The 14,034-nt window shown below is 40.3% G+C and overlaps 1 protein-coding gene across 3 annotated transcripts; it reads left to right on the forward strand.

Moving 5' to 3' along the window:
• The first annotated feature begins 3,858 nt into the window (after positions 1-3,858).
• Positions 3,859-13,350, forward strand: LOC137323555 (RNA-binding protein 43-like). Of its 3 annotated transcripts, none has more exons than XM_067987160.1 (5): positions 3,859-4,071; positions 4,153-4,335; positions 5,734-5,941; positions 7,476-7,567; positions 10,775-13,350. In XM_067987160.1, exons 3-5 carry the CDS (start codon positions 5,755-5,757, stop codon positions 11,921-11,923), a joined length of 1,428 nt encoding a protein of 475 aa, XP_067843261.1. In that variant the 5' UTR covers positions 3,859-4,071; positions 4,153-4,335; positions 5,734-5,754; the 3' UTR covers positions 11,924-13,350. The 3 variants fall into 3 exon arrangements, with proteins under 3 accessions (XP_067843261.1, XP_067843262.1, XP_067843260.1); XM_067987161.1 differs by having other exon boundaries at positions 3,859-4,067; XM_067987159.1 differs by having other exon boundaries at positions 3,859-4,335.
• The last annotated feature ends 684 nt before the right edge of the window (positions 13,351-14,034 follow it).

Below are 14,034 nucleotides of genomic sequence, written 5' to 3' on the forward strand. Positions count from 1 at the left end.
CACAACCTTTGCTGTGAAAGGACTGATGTTAACCCCTTCTCCTCCGTCCGTGCTTTATCCTCAACCTCACACAAAGCCTGATAGTTCTTAACTAATAAAGCAGAAGTTCCTAATTTCTCATGGGTATATCTCTTTGTTTTATCTACCAGAGTTTTTACTGGTGGTTCTCCCATCTGTCCATGATTATTAATCTCCTCTGCCATGGCTACACGCTCCCCCTTTTAAAAAAAATTAAAATCAACTGTGGGCCTATGCGGGGATATAATCTCTCATCATGTTAACCAACCCACCCCTCAAAACCGTGAGCCCATGAGGGGATATAATCTCTTATCATGTTAACCAACCCACCCCTCAAAACCGTGAACCCCTGAGGGGATATAATCTCTCATCATGTTAACCAACCCACCCCTCAAAACCGTGAACCCCTGAGGGGATATAATCTCTCAACATGTTAACCAACCCAACCCTCAAAACTGTGAGCCCATGAGGGGATATAATCTCTCATCATGTTAACCAACACACTCCTCAAAACCGTGAGCCCATGAGGGGATTGTGGTTTTCTAGTTTCTGACCACAATGCTTTGACATGAGTGGTCAGAAACTAGAAGACAGCAGGATATGGCATCAAGCCAGAGAAGCGGAACACGGAACTTCACTGATTCAGATCTCCAAGCTTTCTTGGAGGCAATTTAAAGCAAGAGGAACAGACTTCTGGGTATGGGTGCCAGTAAGTCACCCAGAAATATCGATTGTGCCATCTGGAGGGAGGTGCCAACTCCCTCACCTCCACGACTGCAGAACAGTGCCACAAAAAGTTCCACATCCTCAGCAGGGCAGGCAAGGTAACGGACTGGACATCTCTGTCTTTTGCCAGTCCTGGCCACCAGGACTCTCTTCACCCTCTTAAAGCAACACTTGCTCAAGTAACCCTGTACCGGTGAAGGGTGGCTCTAACTCAGCATCCTGCACCATGGCAAGTCAGCTCCCCTCATAGCAATTACTTACATGTGCAACCCTAAAATCCCCTTCCTCAACTTTAATAGCCTTCTACTCCTATATCACTTACTTCAGCTTTCTCATACCATTTGGCACACGCTGCTCAACTGTTAGTCTTACCCTCATTTGTGCTATCTTCATGCAGGACAAATTGGCCCTCAATGCCTACCACAGGCAGAGCACCAGTGGGGCATCCCCAACCTTAAATGCTTCTTCCCCTTTAAGAAGATCAGGAAGCTCACTGGGAGGCACTCAGCCCTTGCCAGGAGAGATGGTGAGGTGGTCAGCATCTTGCCAGTGCCATGTTTCTGACTGAGCACCTACACGGTCGCACTGGCATCCCTGTGAAGTAACACACAGTCACACTCCCTTCCCTGTCTCCCTAACTCCAAGGGAATAATGCTCATTCCATTCTTAACTTTCACACTCCTTTCCTGCTGATCCTCCACAGCAACAAGCAGTAAAGGAGGAGGAAGAAAATGATGGTGAAGAGGATGATGAGGACCAAGCCATCATGGAGTCATAGCTGCACGATACTGCTGTTTCTTTGGCCATCCTCCTCACAGCACTACGTCAATGGAACGTGGAAGGCAACATCAAGCTGCCCGGGAGCAAGCTGACATGCATGAGGGCCACCTCAGTTCCATGATCCTTCCGTTCAGCATGAGGAGCCAAACATTTCCTGCGATCCTGGCCCTCAGATGGCACTTAGAAGGAGTACTGGAATAGGCAATAGAATGGCCTATGTAGTCACCCAAGAGGAACACGGTGTTAGGAAAGAGTAGGGTGATTGTTTAGACTTTGCAAATATTGTATTAAAATAAACTGTGCATGGCATTATGTTATTCATGGAGTGAAATTCATACAGGAAAGGGTCCACTCATTTGGTGCTGGCTTAACTGGCATGTCATATCGTAAGTGTCACCATTCATCAATGGACTAATCCTGATTCATTGCCTGCAATGCTAGCCATGAGGGTTGTCAAGTACCATAGGCACTGGTTAGCCAAATCTTTGTCAACTCACGACTACAGGGACGATCAAATGCCTAGTAGGCTAATTACCAACTCGATCACCAAGTACACCAAAAAGAGTCATTCTCTGAGCTGCCTAGTCAACATCATCGAATGCCTGGTGTCAACTTGTCTCTGATGTCAACTGAGACTGTGTCAAGCTTGTAGAATTAATTGATCAATGGTGCTTGCATTATGTACAGCATAGATTTTCAAACTGGGGTCCCGGATGTCATCAGATTTCTATATTTACTACTAATAACGCATGTTTGATGCAATGTTAGCATTGTTTTCCTTTGGGTATCTGACCGCCCTTTAGAATTTAGGACTGTGGTTCCCTAAAAGCAAAACATTTTAAAATCATGAGTGTACATTGTAGGTGGGTGTAGGAAGGATAATGGAAACCATACTCAAAGATGTAATAGAAAAACATCTAGAAACCAAAAATATAATAAAGAATAAAGAATAGTCAGCACGAATTTCTAAAGGAAGGTCATGCTTGACCAACCTTATTGAATTCTTTGACGAAGTAACAGAAAGGGTAGACCAGGGTAATGCAGTAGATGTAATATATTTGGATTTTCAAAAGGCATTCGATAATATACCACATAGTAGACTCGTGACTAAGGTCAGAGCTTGTGGAGTCAGGGGACAAGTAGCAGAATGGATAGCAAGCTGGCTACAAAACAGAAAATAGAGAGTAGGGGTTAAAGGTAGTTACTCAGACTGGCAACAGGTGGGAAGTGGTGCTCCACAGGGATCGGTGCTGGGACCACTGTTGTTCATCGTTTACATAAACGATTTGGACTTGGGAATCGGAAGCACAATTTCAAAATTTGCAGACAACACCAAATTGGGGGGTATAGTTAATACTGAGGACTGCGACAAAATACAGGAAGATATTAATAAACTTGCAGAATGGACACGTAATTGGCAAATTAATTTCAATATAGACAAGTGTGAGGTTTTGGCACAAAGAATAAGGAGGCCACATATTCCTTGTAAAATAAGAATCTAAATGGGGTAGAGGAGCAGTGGGATCTGGGGGTACAGTTACACAAATCACTAAAAGTTGTGATGCAGGTTAATAAGGCCATAAAAAAGGCAAAGGACTGGGGTTCATTTCTAGAGGGATAGAATTGAAAATCAGAGAAGTTATGTTAAATGTGTACAACTAATAACAGAACTTAAACAAATGGAAAATCAGAAAATCCTACAGCACCTGGTATTCCCAAGTATTCTCCCATCCAAGGACTAACCAAGCCTAACCCTAACTAGCTTCCAAGATTATGAGAGCAGTTGTTATCAGAGCACAGAGACCTGTTGAGTATTTCCAGCATCTGCAATATTTTTGACTTTTTTCTTACCTGTTCCTCAGTCTGTTGCTGAAGCGTGCAGGCTGCACGACGTTTTTGAAGGCTGCACATGAGTTTCCGTTGCAGTTCAGCTACTTACACCCGTTTTGCACCAATGGGTATGCAAATGAACAGGCCCAGGAAACCCATGTGTAACTCCCTCTAGCAACACCCGCTGGCAGAAAACTTTTTTTTAAAAAGTGCAAGAGTGGGGTAATTCACTTCAAGGAAAATTACCTCCTTAAAATTTACAAGCAGGGAGCAGAACACAGTATAACACACCAGATGGATTGCAAACCGATTTAAACAAATGAGGGGTAAATTTCCAACTTTACCAATTAGAAGCGTCGTCCGCCGACAACACAGATCAGAAATTTGGGAATGCACGGCCTACGATTTTAAGATTATTTAAATTTCCCATATGTGGATTTGGCAGACAGGATTTCCTGTCAGCTGTGGAAGTCTGGTAATGATCCCAATGGGCCACACCTAAATACACACACACACATAAAGAAAGGGTTTGGGTCATACACCAGGTTACATTTTTATGTGTTTTTAGGCCCCCCTTTTGTAGGAAGGGGGGGGTTTAAGAGTGTGTTTATGTGCAAAAAACCCAAAGAAAACTAAAGTCAAATTAAGATTTTATTATTTTTGTCCAGGTTACATTTTTAAACCAAACTGAGTATCACATTATTGGATATTTAGTAGGTCAGTTTCTTTTGCAGTTTCCATACATTTTCTCCCAATATTGTTGCAATAATGTGAAACATCTCTACCTTTCTCCCCCAGAACAAGAGACATAAACTCGTCGCTCTCCAGGACTAAGAAGGTTTTCACTCTCTCCAGTGTTGCATATCTCAGACTGTATCGGCGCTGTTTCAGAGACGGGAGTGAAGGGAGCAGAAGCTGCCTTTGGGAACTGCCCCGGTTAGAGTCAGACTGCGTGCAGTGGGATACAGGGGAAGGCTTGGGGTAAGTTCGACTTTGCACAACTTCGGCCGCTGCCAGTAACTATAGAAAAAAGGCTGTGAGAGCCTGGGACAGACTGCAAAACACTGGGCGCTGCACCTAGCAACAGACTCAAGTGCAGGAACTTTAAGCAAAAAATAAAACTGATTTTAATTTTAATCAGGATGTAAAATTCCATTGCAATCTTTGGACAGATTAGACACTGTTTACACGGTTATCTTTGTGAAATAGTTTGAATTTTCAACTCAACGGTCGAAATATTTTCTAGTTTCGGTTTCGTTACTTCGTTGTAATTGGCCAATGACGCACTTAAAGTTGACCCTTAAATGCTATTTAAAATTCACAATTTTCATGCATAATAATCTTGTGATAGTTCAAGCTCAGTTTTTATTAGAAAGAAGTGTTGTCCATGCTTGTACATAAAATGCTTCCCAACCAATGCCGTTCCATCTATGGAAGCTATCTAGAGGATGTTATAAAGGGGATTTTTGTGGGGTCTGTTAATAAGAGAACTAGAAGTGATGCATGTTATATATCTTAGACAAAGTATATTATATAATAAACAATTTGTCAGACACTATTTCCTCTTCATAAAACCATGTTGAGTCTCCAAATGTCCTGCTACTACTTCCTTAATAATGGATTCTAGCATTTTCCCAATGACAGATGTTAGGCTAACTGGTCTATAGTTATCTGCTTTCTGTCTCACTCCCTTCTTGAATACTGTAGAGTGGAGGCCAGTGAGAAGGGCATTGGAAAAGTCTGGAGGTGTCAAAGATATAAGTGAGTGTTCAGAGGTGTGTTAAGGGGTGGAAATGGGTGATGTTTAGGAGGTGGAAATAGACCGTCTTAGTGATGGACTGGATGTGAGGTTTCAAACCCAGCTCAGAGTTGAGCAGGACTGAGGTTGCACACCATCACGTTGAACATGAGCAGACATCTATGAAGAGATTGGAATCCGGGTCTAGAGAATGGATTATTTGCTTGGGGTGTAACAGGATGGCTTTGGTCTTGCTAAAGCTGTTTTTTTTAAAAAAAACACGTCTGGCCGATCCACACCTTGACGTGAGACAGGCAGTCGGACATGACAGTTGAGAATCCGCAGCATAGTTAAGAAAGCTGACCGTGTTTATGGATAATATCGCAGAGTAAACCATACAAGTAAACTGTATCCTTTCGAATCATGGTACAGAAATGTCTAACTTTTTTCATCTTCTGTGTGGTAGAGTCAAATGTGTGACCAAAAAGTAACCAAAGTGCAAATGAGTGTTGTTTAACTGGAAAAAGCGAGCAGTTCACGACAGCAGCTGTGATGTATCCATTGATAATTAAATGGGTGTCAGCTGTGACCTGATCTGCTTTATACATTATAGTGAAATAGGACGGCTTGTATCTTTGCAGGTCCCCCAAACCCCTGAGAAAATGGAAGCAAACTGGGCAGAGAGAACCATCATTGTATCCGGCTTTCCTGTGGGCGTTCTTTCCAGCGATGTGATGATTGACAAACTCACCATTCACTTTTTAAGGCCGAGGAACGGCGGCGGTGAGGTGGAAAGTGTCATCTATCCAGCCGATGGCTTTGCTTACGTCACATTCGAAAAAAAGGAAGGTAAATTACCGAAACCATGAACCACTGGAAGTGTTGTCAATGTGTGCTATCCCAACCTAATGACATATCTCAAAGCACTAATGGATCTCCTGTGGTGTTGTCCACAGAAAGTCAGGACAAAGTGAATTTCCCTCAGAGTAATGCTGTAGGTATGGGGATGTGCATCTCTTTTTGAACTTATGAAGCACGATCTAGTGATAGATGTGCGTAACTGCAGGCATGACTGTGTGTCACAGAATGGCGATGCCAAAATAAGGAGTGAGTGACATACATTGCAAATTTAATACATTAGATTAGGCCACACCAGATTTAATTAGAAAATATATGTGCGCCATCATTGCATTTGGCGAGAAAGGCAGGTAGACTATTGTCTCCTGGGAAATGCTGTATTCATAGTCCATCTTTGCTTCTCATCCTTATGGTCTCACTACAGTGACACCTTTACTAAAAGAACTGTTATTTTTTTTTGGTCCTTACTGTAGATATTTTTCTTGGGGTTAACATCTCAGACCACTCCTGTAGGTGAACCCTCATTCCCAATGACCCGGAGTAGGTAATTTGTAGCCTGCCCATTGGTTTAGAACAGAGTACTCTCTTCCACTGTGTTCTTGCTTACTGGTTATAACATGTGCCCTGAATTGATCTTCCTGATCTGCAGGGCATATAGGGTGCAAAGAAAAATGAAGGCCCAGAAATTGCTCACCTGAGAACACCGTACATCAATGGTGTCCTTTCTCTCCTCCGGTGAAGACAGGGAGCAATTTCGCGATTGCGCACTAAAACCAGGAAATTGCGAACTTGCTCTCATTGGTTCACTGGCGGTTTGACAGGTCCGATTTAAAAGGCCACCTACGCTAGAAACAATACAATCATTAAATGTTCATAAACTTACCCATGGAATGAAGATACTTACGCCACCAAAAGGTTTGCAGGAAAATACCAAACCTACACTACTTTTTAAAAGTGCGATGATTATTAATGACTGCGAAACAACAAAAAATTAGATTTTAAAAATGTGGAATGTCAAATTACTTAATTTTTTTTAAATGATCAACAAACATTAAAAATTTTTTTACTTTTATCTTTTGCAAGTTTCATTACATTAAATCATTTGCCTGTTTTTTAATAAGCTATGTTAAATTTTTATTTAAACTAACATACAGAAGTTAACTATGAAGGAACAATTTGTACTTGCCTGCTTGCGGACGTGACTTCTCTTGACAGATTCTGTGGGCGTGGCTTCCATTCCCACAGTATATCGATTCGGAACGAACCTGCTTTGAAATCACTGCACTGAACTCAAAAAAAAAAATATTGAAATGGGAGCAAGTGGTCGTTGGAGACCACTAAGTAAGTTTCTTCGTAGTGTTTGTCCGCAGGATGTGCGGACAGCCTTGCAAGTTCCAGCCCGAAGCATTTTACTGTACACGAAAAGCTCCCCTTAGAGATTGTAATCTTCCGATGCTATTGAAATAAAATTGTGACCTTTCAAGGACTCTTTGTTTATAGTAAAAATGCAATCTTGTTTTTCAAGTTGTGGACAGCGTACTGAGAAAGGAGCAAGTGCTTGAAGACAAACAGCTTGCAGTGAAATATCCATTGAAACTTACACAGAACAGTGCAGATGTAAGTGCGTGCTACTGAATGTGCTTCCTGACCTGCATTGGCTCCCAGTCCAACAACGCCTTGATTTTAAAATTCTTATCCTCATGTTCAAATCCCTCCACGGCCCGTTCCTCCAACTCCAGCCTCTTGTGCATGCTCCACTCCCTTCGTCCCACCATTGGCGGCGATGCCTTCAGTCATCTAGGCCCTAAGCTCTGGAATTTTCTCCCTAAACCTCTCCACCTCCTTTTAAGACCCTCCTTAAAACCTACCTCTTTGACCAAGCTTCTAGCCATCCATTCTGATAACTCCTTCTGTGGCTCGGTGTCAGATTTTGACTAATTACGCTGACGTGACGCACCTTGGGATGTTTTCCTACATTAAAGGCACTATGTAAATGCAAGTTGTTGTTGTTGCATAATACCGTATACTAAACAGAGCTGATATAGTTTGGTTGAAGAACCCAAATGGCATAAAATAAGTAAGCAAAATTATTTACAAACTTAATTTAATTTGCCTAGCAAACCTCATTGCAGTTGTCTTTGAGAATTGTACCAAAATATGGTGGTGTATGGTTTTTGGTCCAGCAGTGCCTCATTTTTATAATTCTCATCCTTGTTTTCAAATCCCCCATAGCCTCTCTGTAACTTCCTCCAGCCCTACAACCTTCCGAGATCTCTGCGCTCCTCCAATTCTGGCCTCTTGCACATACCCGATTTTCATTACTCCACCATTGGCAGCCGTGCCTTCAGCTGCCCAGGCTCTAAGCTCAGGAATTCCCTCTCTAAGCCTCTCAGCCTCTCTGCCTCTCTACCTCTCCTTCTTTAAGACGCTCCTTAAAAGCTACCTCTTTGACCAAGCTTTTGGTCATTTATCCTAATATCTCCTTATGTGGCTGAGTGTTATATTTTGTTAAGTAACTTTTGGACGTTTTACTATGATAAAGGAGCTATAAAAGTTTACGTTGTTGGTGTTTTATGTGTCAGGATCTCCTGATTGAGGGAGCCATAAAAGTGCACTCTATCACAGGAATGTTTCTTTTAAAAAAAAGACTGCTATAACATTCTTTTTGTATATCTCCCAGTCAGTCTTACAGGATGATGCTACTACATTGTTTACTTTAGTTATCTCCCTACTCTTTGTCCTTCATTGGCCTGGAATTTCCAAAGTGGGCGCAATCCAGAAGTTAGCCCTGAAAATATGACCATTCTGCCAATGTTAAGTTACGCTCAAATTTCCTGCCAAACTCAATAGAATACACCCAAACATAAAAATGGGTATAAAACAGTGCAAACAATCGGGGCCTAAGGAAATCGCCTTCTTTACGTATGAAAATTAAAGTTTCAACTTATTCAGCCATCATTGAGGCACTGTATGTTTAAGAACCTGTCATCGGGCAAGCTTTTCAATTGTTAATGTGACTTATACTTGTCATAAAATAAATTTTAAAAAAAATCAAGTAGGTCTCGGTGAGGATAAATTAAAAAAAACGCTCAAAATTGCAATAAAACACCAGAAAAATTAACTTTTTTCTGCTGCGCCTGAAAATCTGGTCCCAATTTTAAGAGAGCATCTGAGCAAGTGCAAATGTAATTTGGCAGCGGCGATAGTTTTACGGGCGGAGGGATCGCTAGATGGCCGTAAAAGATCAAAGCAATTTGGGCGTATTGTACCTACATGCATAATTTACTTCCGCCCAAAATTCCGCGATCTTTTAGGCCGCGTAAATGATTTGCGCCCCTGTTACACGTCTCCAGGAGCAACTTTGGAGGAAATTCAAGGCCATTGAGTTTCTCATACAGCACACCTTTCCTTGCTAATACAATGGGCTGGAAACTTGATCCTGGTCCTCTACCAGTGGCAAAGAAAATGTTTCCACAACAACTTTCTTATTATCGCACCCTGTGCGCTGGTGCTCGGAAGTTTTTACCAGGATTTGAGCCAAAACTTTTATGGCCATACTGCTGGGTGTAGAGACCTGACACCAAATTTCCCCCTCTAGTTGCTGTTCAGTCATACAGCAACAAAGTCCCTACAAAATACTGGACCTTTACAGTACTTGGATGAGAATCTTGCTTCAATTCCTCTCCCATGCCCATTGAAAAAATGAATATACAAGTTTAATCAATTGTTGGTCAGGTTTGATGTCTACCAAATCTTAGACTTAAAGTCTGAAAGTAGACATGCACCCATGGGGACCAAAGAAATGAAGATTTGAGAGTAATGAATATTCAGCTTTGGTCAAGGAAATGCTGACAAGTTAAAATAGTAATTTTAGGTTCTGGCAAAAGTCTACGGTCTTTATACCTGATTATCAGCGCATTTTGTACTAATATTACTTGAGGTGAATTCTCTTATACTTCATATTCTCCAGTATTAGTATTTGTGATTTTAAAACATAAAACCCTCATAATGTTAACCTAATAATTACAGCAGAAGTTCTGAGTGGCTCAAGTGTCCCATGGCCATTCTAGGGATCATTGACCCACTGAACCAAAACTCCCAGATTTTCAGGATTTGTGATGGGATATAGAGCAACAGGGTTTTAAAGTCAGATGGTAACGATCACAAGTAGTTCTAATTTTATGTCGCTGCGTGGAATCTTTAAATTGCTAACAGAAAAGCCCATTTTCTTCCCCCTTACCATTGTAATAATAAGTAAGTATGATGCAATTTATGAATTTCAAATTTTCTAACCCAGTCAGTGGAAGTGAGAAGGTACACAGCCTTAGCAACTGCAGCATGTATCATTGGGATGCTGTAGCCGCAATTTCAATCACTGTTAAAACTAAGAAAACAAGCTTGGAACTATGAGGACAACCTTATTACTATATTGCAATCCAATGACTGATGATCCTGTGAATTGGAAAGCATGCCTGCAACAGTTATGTTGCTTAATGGTGGAAATGTATGCTGCCTGCTTTTTGTTGCCTCATACTCTTCCATGACGTGTTTCTAAGCATCTGAACTAACTGCTGGGACTGGCACGGTGTTTGGCCATTCTCTGGTTTATTGATGTATTTTTCCTTGTCTCCTCTCTGCGCTGTACCTCTCAGATTAACCCAGTTGAAGTCTGGAGTTCACTGTGTGAAATAAGAACCTGTGTCCTTCCATACTTTATTGTTATTGCTAATCCTGTGATATGTAAATTTACATGGCCTATTTTATATTGCAATTGGAACCAGTACTTCACCATAAATAATAAATGAAACGTTTTGCTTTTTACAGGTCTTTACACAGGTCTCGGTTAACCTGGACTTAACAATATTTAATAAGAGACTGGAGATAAAGAAGTTGGAGAGAGAACTTCAAAGCAGCAATAAAACTTTGCAGTTTTCTAGGTGCCTTGATGGAAGACTCCACGTTGAGGGTTCTTTCTCAGCAATAAAAGAACTGAGGAAAGACCTTCAGAGAAGACTGGATGAACTTCAAGTAATTCCTCTCCAGAATTCAGTGTTGAAATCTGGAATATGTGCCTCAGAAAGGAAACTCATAAAGCCTGCATCTAATGATGCAACTCAGATGACTGAGCTTCAAAAGTGTGCAGTCTCACTGAGTTATGGAGCCAGTGATGCCTTGCAACCTGGTGCATTTGAGGAAGAAACAACGATTATTCTAGATACAGATATTTTCAATTACATTAAGTTTTGTAAAGAGGAGTATGAAGGAATACTTTGGAAATATGATGTAAGAGCTAAGGTGATAAATTGCAATGACATAACGGTAATCCACCTGGAAGAAGCTAGTGAGAGGTGTGAACCATCTCAGCTGGTCACAGCAAAATTAGGAATAGAAATGTTAATAAGCCAAATGCAGCGATCATTAGTCACTGATAAAATTAGATTAGATGGAGGTAGAGAGCAGAACAAAACACTGGAGATATGCAAGGAAACCATGCAACGGTTCCCTGCGGTTTTGGTTCGCTTCACTGATGAGTACGTGACACTTATTGGCAACGTGAACCAGTGCAACCTGTTCAAAAAGGAACTGGAAGAGAAAGTGAAGGCTGTACAGTCAGTACTTGATCCAATATTCATTGGGTGTTCAGGTATTCTGACTGCAACTGGACACCCACATCATTTTGGTCAGAGTTTAGGTTTTGATGCTGCACAGAGATGGGATGTGCCCAACACAAGGGAGTACAGCATAAATAAAAACAGCCATTCTGACCAATATGCGAAGAGTCAGGTTGACAATTTTCAAACTTCTTACAGCAAGAATGATTCATATGGGAAGTGGGGAATCTCTCATTGTGATGTAGGTACGTTAGACAGTGGGCCGTCTTCTTTGCCAGCTTCGTTCAGTATGGGCTCGAGTACCAGACAAGACAGACAGTCAGAAAATACTGCAAGATTGGCAAGCAATAGGCACTACTGAGCAACAGGCATTGTCATTTTTGATTGGATAAACTACTGCAGTTAATTTGTTTATATGGGTGGCACAGTTTTTATACAGTATGCACAAGGCAAAAGCTGACAATTCATTTGCAACTGGTACTGTATGGGGCGTGTGTGTCCTGGTGTCAACTGTGAAGTAGGTAGGTTACAGCCCTAACCGGAATAGGGGAGCCAGAATTTGAGAGTAACAAAAGCTGTGTTGGTGATAGAGGACCAGTAATCATATGTCTACCATCTTAACACTTGTATAAATGAGCCATTATCAGGTGTGGGTTACTATGCATGTACCAGTATCTGATATTGCCCAGTGCATACTGTATGTAAAATTGGTACCAATGTAGAGCTGGGAAAGGCTGCTTTCTTGATCACGGTGAGTTGAGTGTAAATTCTAGAGCCAATCAGCCTATGATCATTTTGAACTGAAATTCTAAGATAATGAAATCTTTTGCAATTTGCACTTTAAAATAAGTTGTGCATACTGCTGATGACCTATGAATTTGGAGTGCTGTTAATATTCTCATCATTTGTAAATGTTTGCTGTCTTCATTTTTGTTTGACATCTGATGGTAACACCAACACATTTTGTGAATGGCGAAACCTTGTTTAAAACTCATAACCATCAGCAGAGCAGTTCTTCTGATTTAAGGATTTATCTGTTTGAGGTTGAAGTTCCTACAGTGAAGCTAGCACCAGTGAGAATAGTTTGTTAGGATGGAAAGTTTCATATGGGCTACAATGCTGTGTTTTTAATGTGATAAGGCATGTATTTTCAGAAGAGCTATCTATCTTCATAATTTATTTCTGTTTCTATATATATTAAATTTCAGTGTGAAATTACTGTTTGTAAAATATTCTTTGCAGAGGTAATAACCAATTTTCTTTAGATACTAATGTTCCTCAAAAAGGAATATAATCTACATGGTTCTTTCCTATACTTTTTTTTAATATGTTTGAGTTCTTTACAGAAAATTATACAAAACATAGATTGTAATTAGTGCTCAGATTAAAAGACAAAGTATGTTTTGATTATGACATTGTGAATATCAAGAATAAGTACACAAAATGACATACCTTAGAAAATTCTTATGTAATATTTCTGTAATGCTCACCTTTCTGTTGTTTGTTGTTTTAATAGTTGTTTTGTCACAAGTCTTGTGTATTTGCTTTTGTCTCAAACTTGACAATTCAAATGGCATCAACTGGAAATCTATCTCTCATTAACAGTACTGCTATTACAATGTCTAAATACAGCACAGTTCAGAAACCATCAATAGCAAATACAAATGATAACTTAGTACAAGGTGGGATAAATGTCAGAGTGAATGAGAATGCTTCAGTGGGAACAAAGTGGTTGTCTTTTTATTGTAGTGTCTATAATATATTAAAAGTCTTGCATATTAGCACATACTTCCTGATGAGTGCTACTCTTGCTGTTATACTTTCTCCATCACCGTTTGTTGATCATATCCTGTTGTTGTAAAGCCATATATACTCCAACTCATCATGAACGACACCACAGGAAATCTGCTACAGTAACTTTTTTTTAAAAAGTGCTTGTTTCTCATCCAGAACTAATTCCACTAAAGTTCATCCCTTTAATACCCTAATTCTCTCTTTATTGCATCCAACCATATCTTGAACAAACCTTTGCCATTGCCTTGGTAGACAATTCTAAAGATTTACCATTCTGAGTGAAGAAGTACTTGATATTACTTCTGAATTTACTTTTCACTAATTTACAATTATATCCTCAGGGCCAAAAGATGCTATCTTTCTCAGTGGTAAACTGAAGTAATTTTTGTACTATACTGGTACAAATCAGACAATATTATTTTCCTTCACTTAAAGTATTTACTGTGTGTTAATTTATTCCTTAGCTCTGCAGTCATGTCCAAATTTAGACTATCAATAAGGATATAAGGTCCATCCAGCTTTTGGTGTGTTCTAGTTGCACAGAAATGTATGATTTGAAGATGGGTGTGAATGGAATGATAGCAAAATTTATTGACCGTACCAAAGTATTGAGCCTAGCAAACTGTAACGAAGAATATAAGAGAATATTGATAGGTTAGGTGAATGGGCAGATATGTG

Source organism: Heptranchias perlo, chromosome 7 (assembly GCF_035084215.1).
Source record: "Heptranchias perlo isolate sHepPer1 chromosome 7, sHepPer1.hap1, whole genome shotgun sequence".
Taxonomy (NCBI): Eukaryota; Metazoa; Chordata; class Chondrichthyes; order Hexanchiformes; family Hexanchidae; genus Heptranchias; species Heptranchias perlo.

What these genes read in the sequence shown, in the direction of transcription:
- LOC137323555 (XM_067987159.1), top strand. Translation starts at nt 5,755, where the DNA reads ATGGAAGCAAACTGGGCAGAGAGAACCATCATTGTATCCGGCTTTCCT. An exon ending in CACATTCGAAAAAAAGGAAG is followed by an intron (nt 5,942 to 7,475) that starts GTAAATTACCGA and finishes TTGTTTTTCAAG; the next exon opens with TTGTGGACAGCGTACTGAGA. An exon ending in TTACACAGAACAGTGCAGAT is followed by an intron (nt 7,568 to 10,774) that starts GTAAGTGCGTGC and finishes TGCTTTTTACAG; the next exon opens with GTCTTTACACAGGTCTCGGT.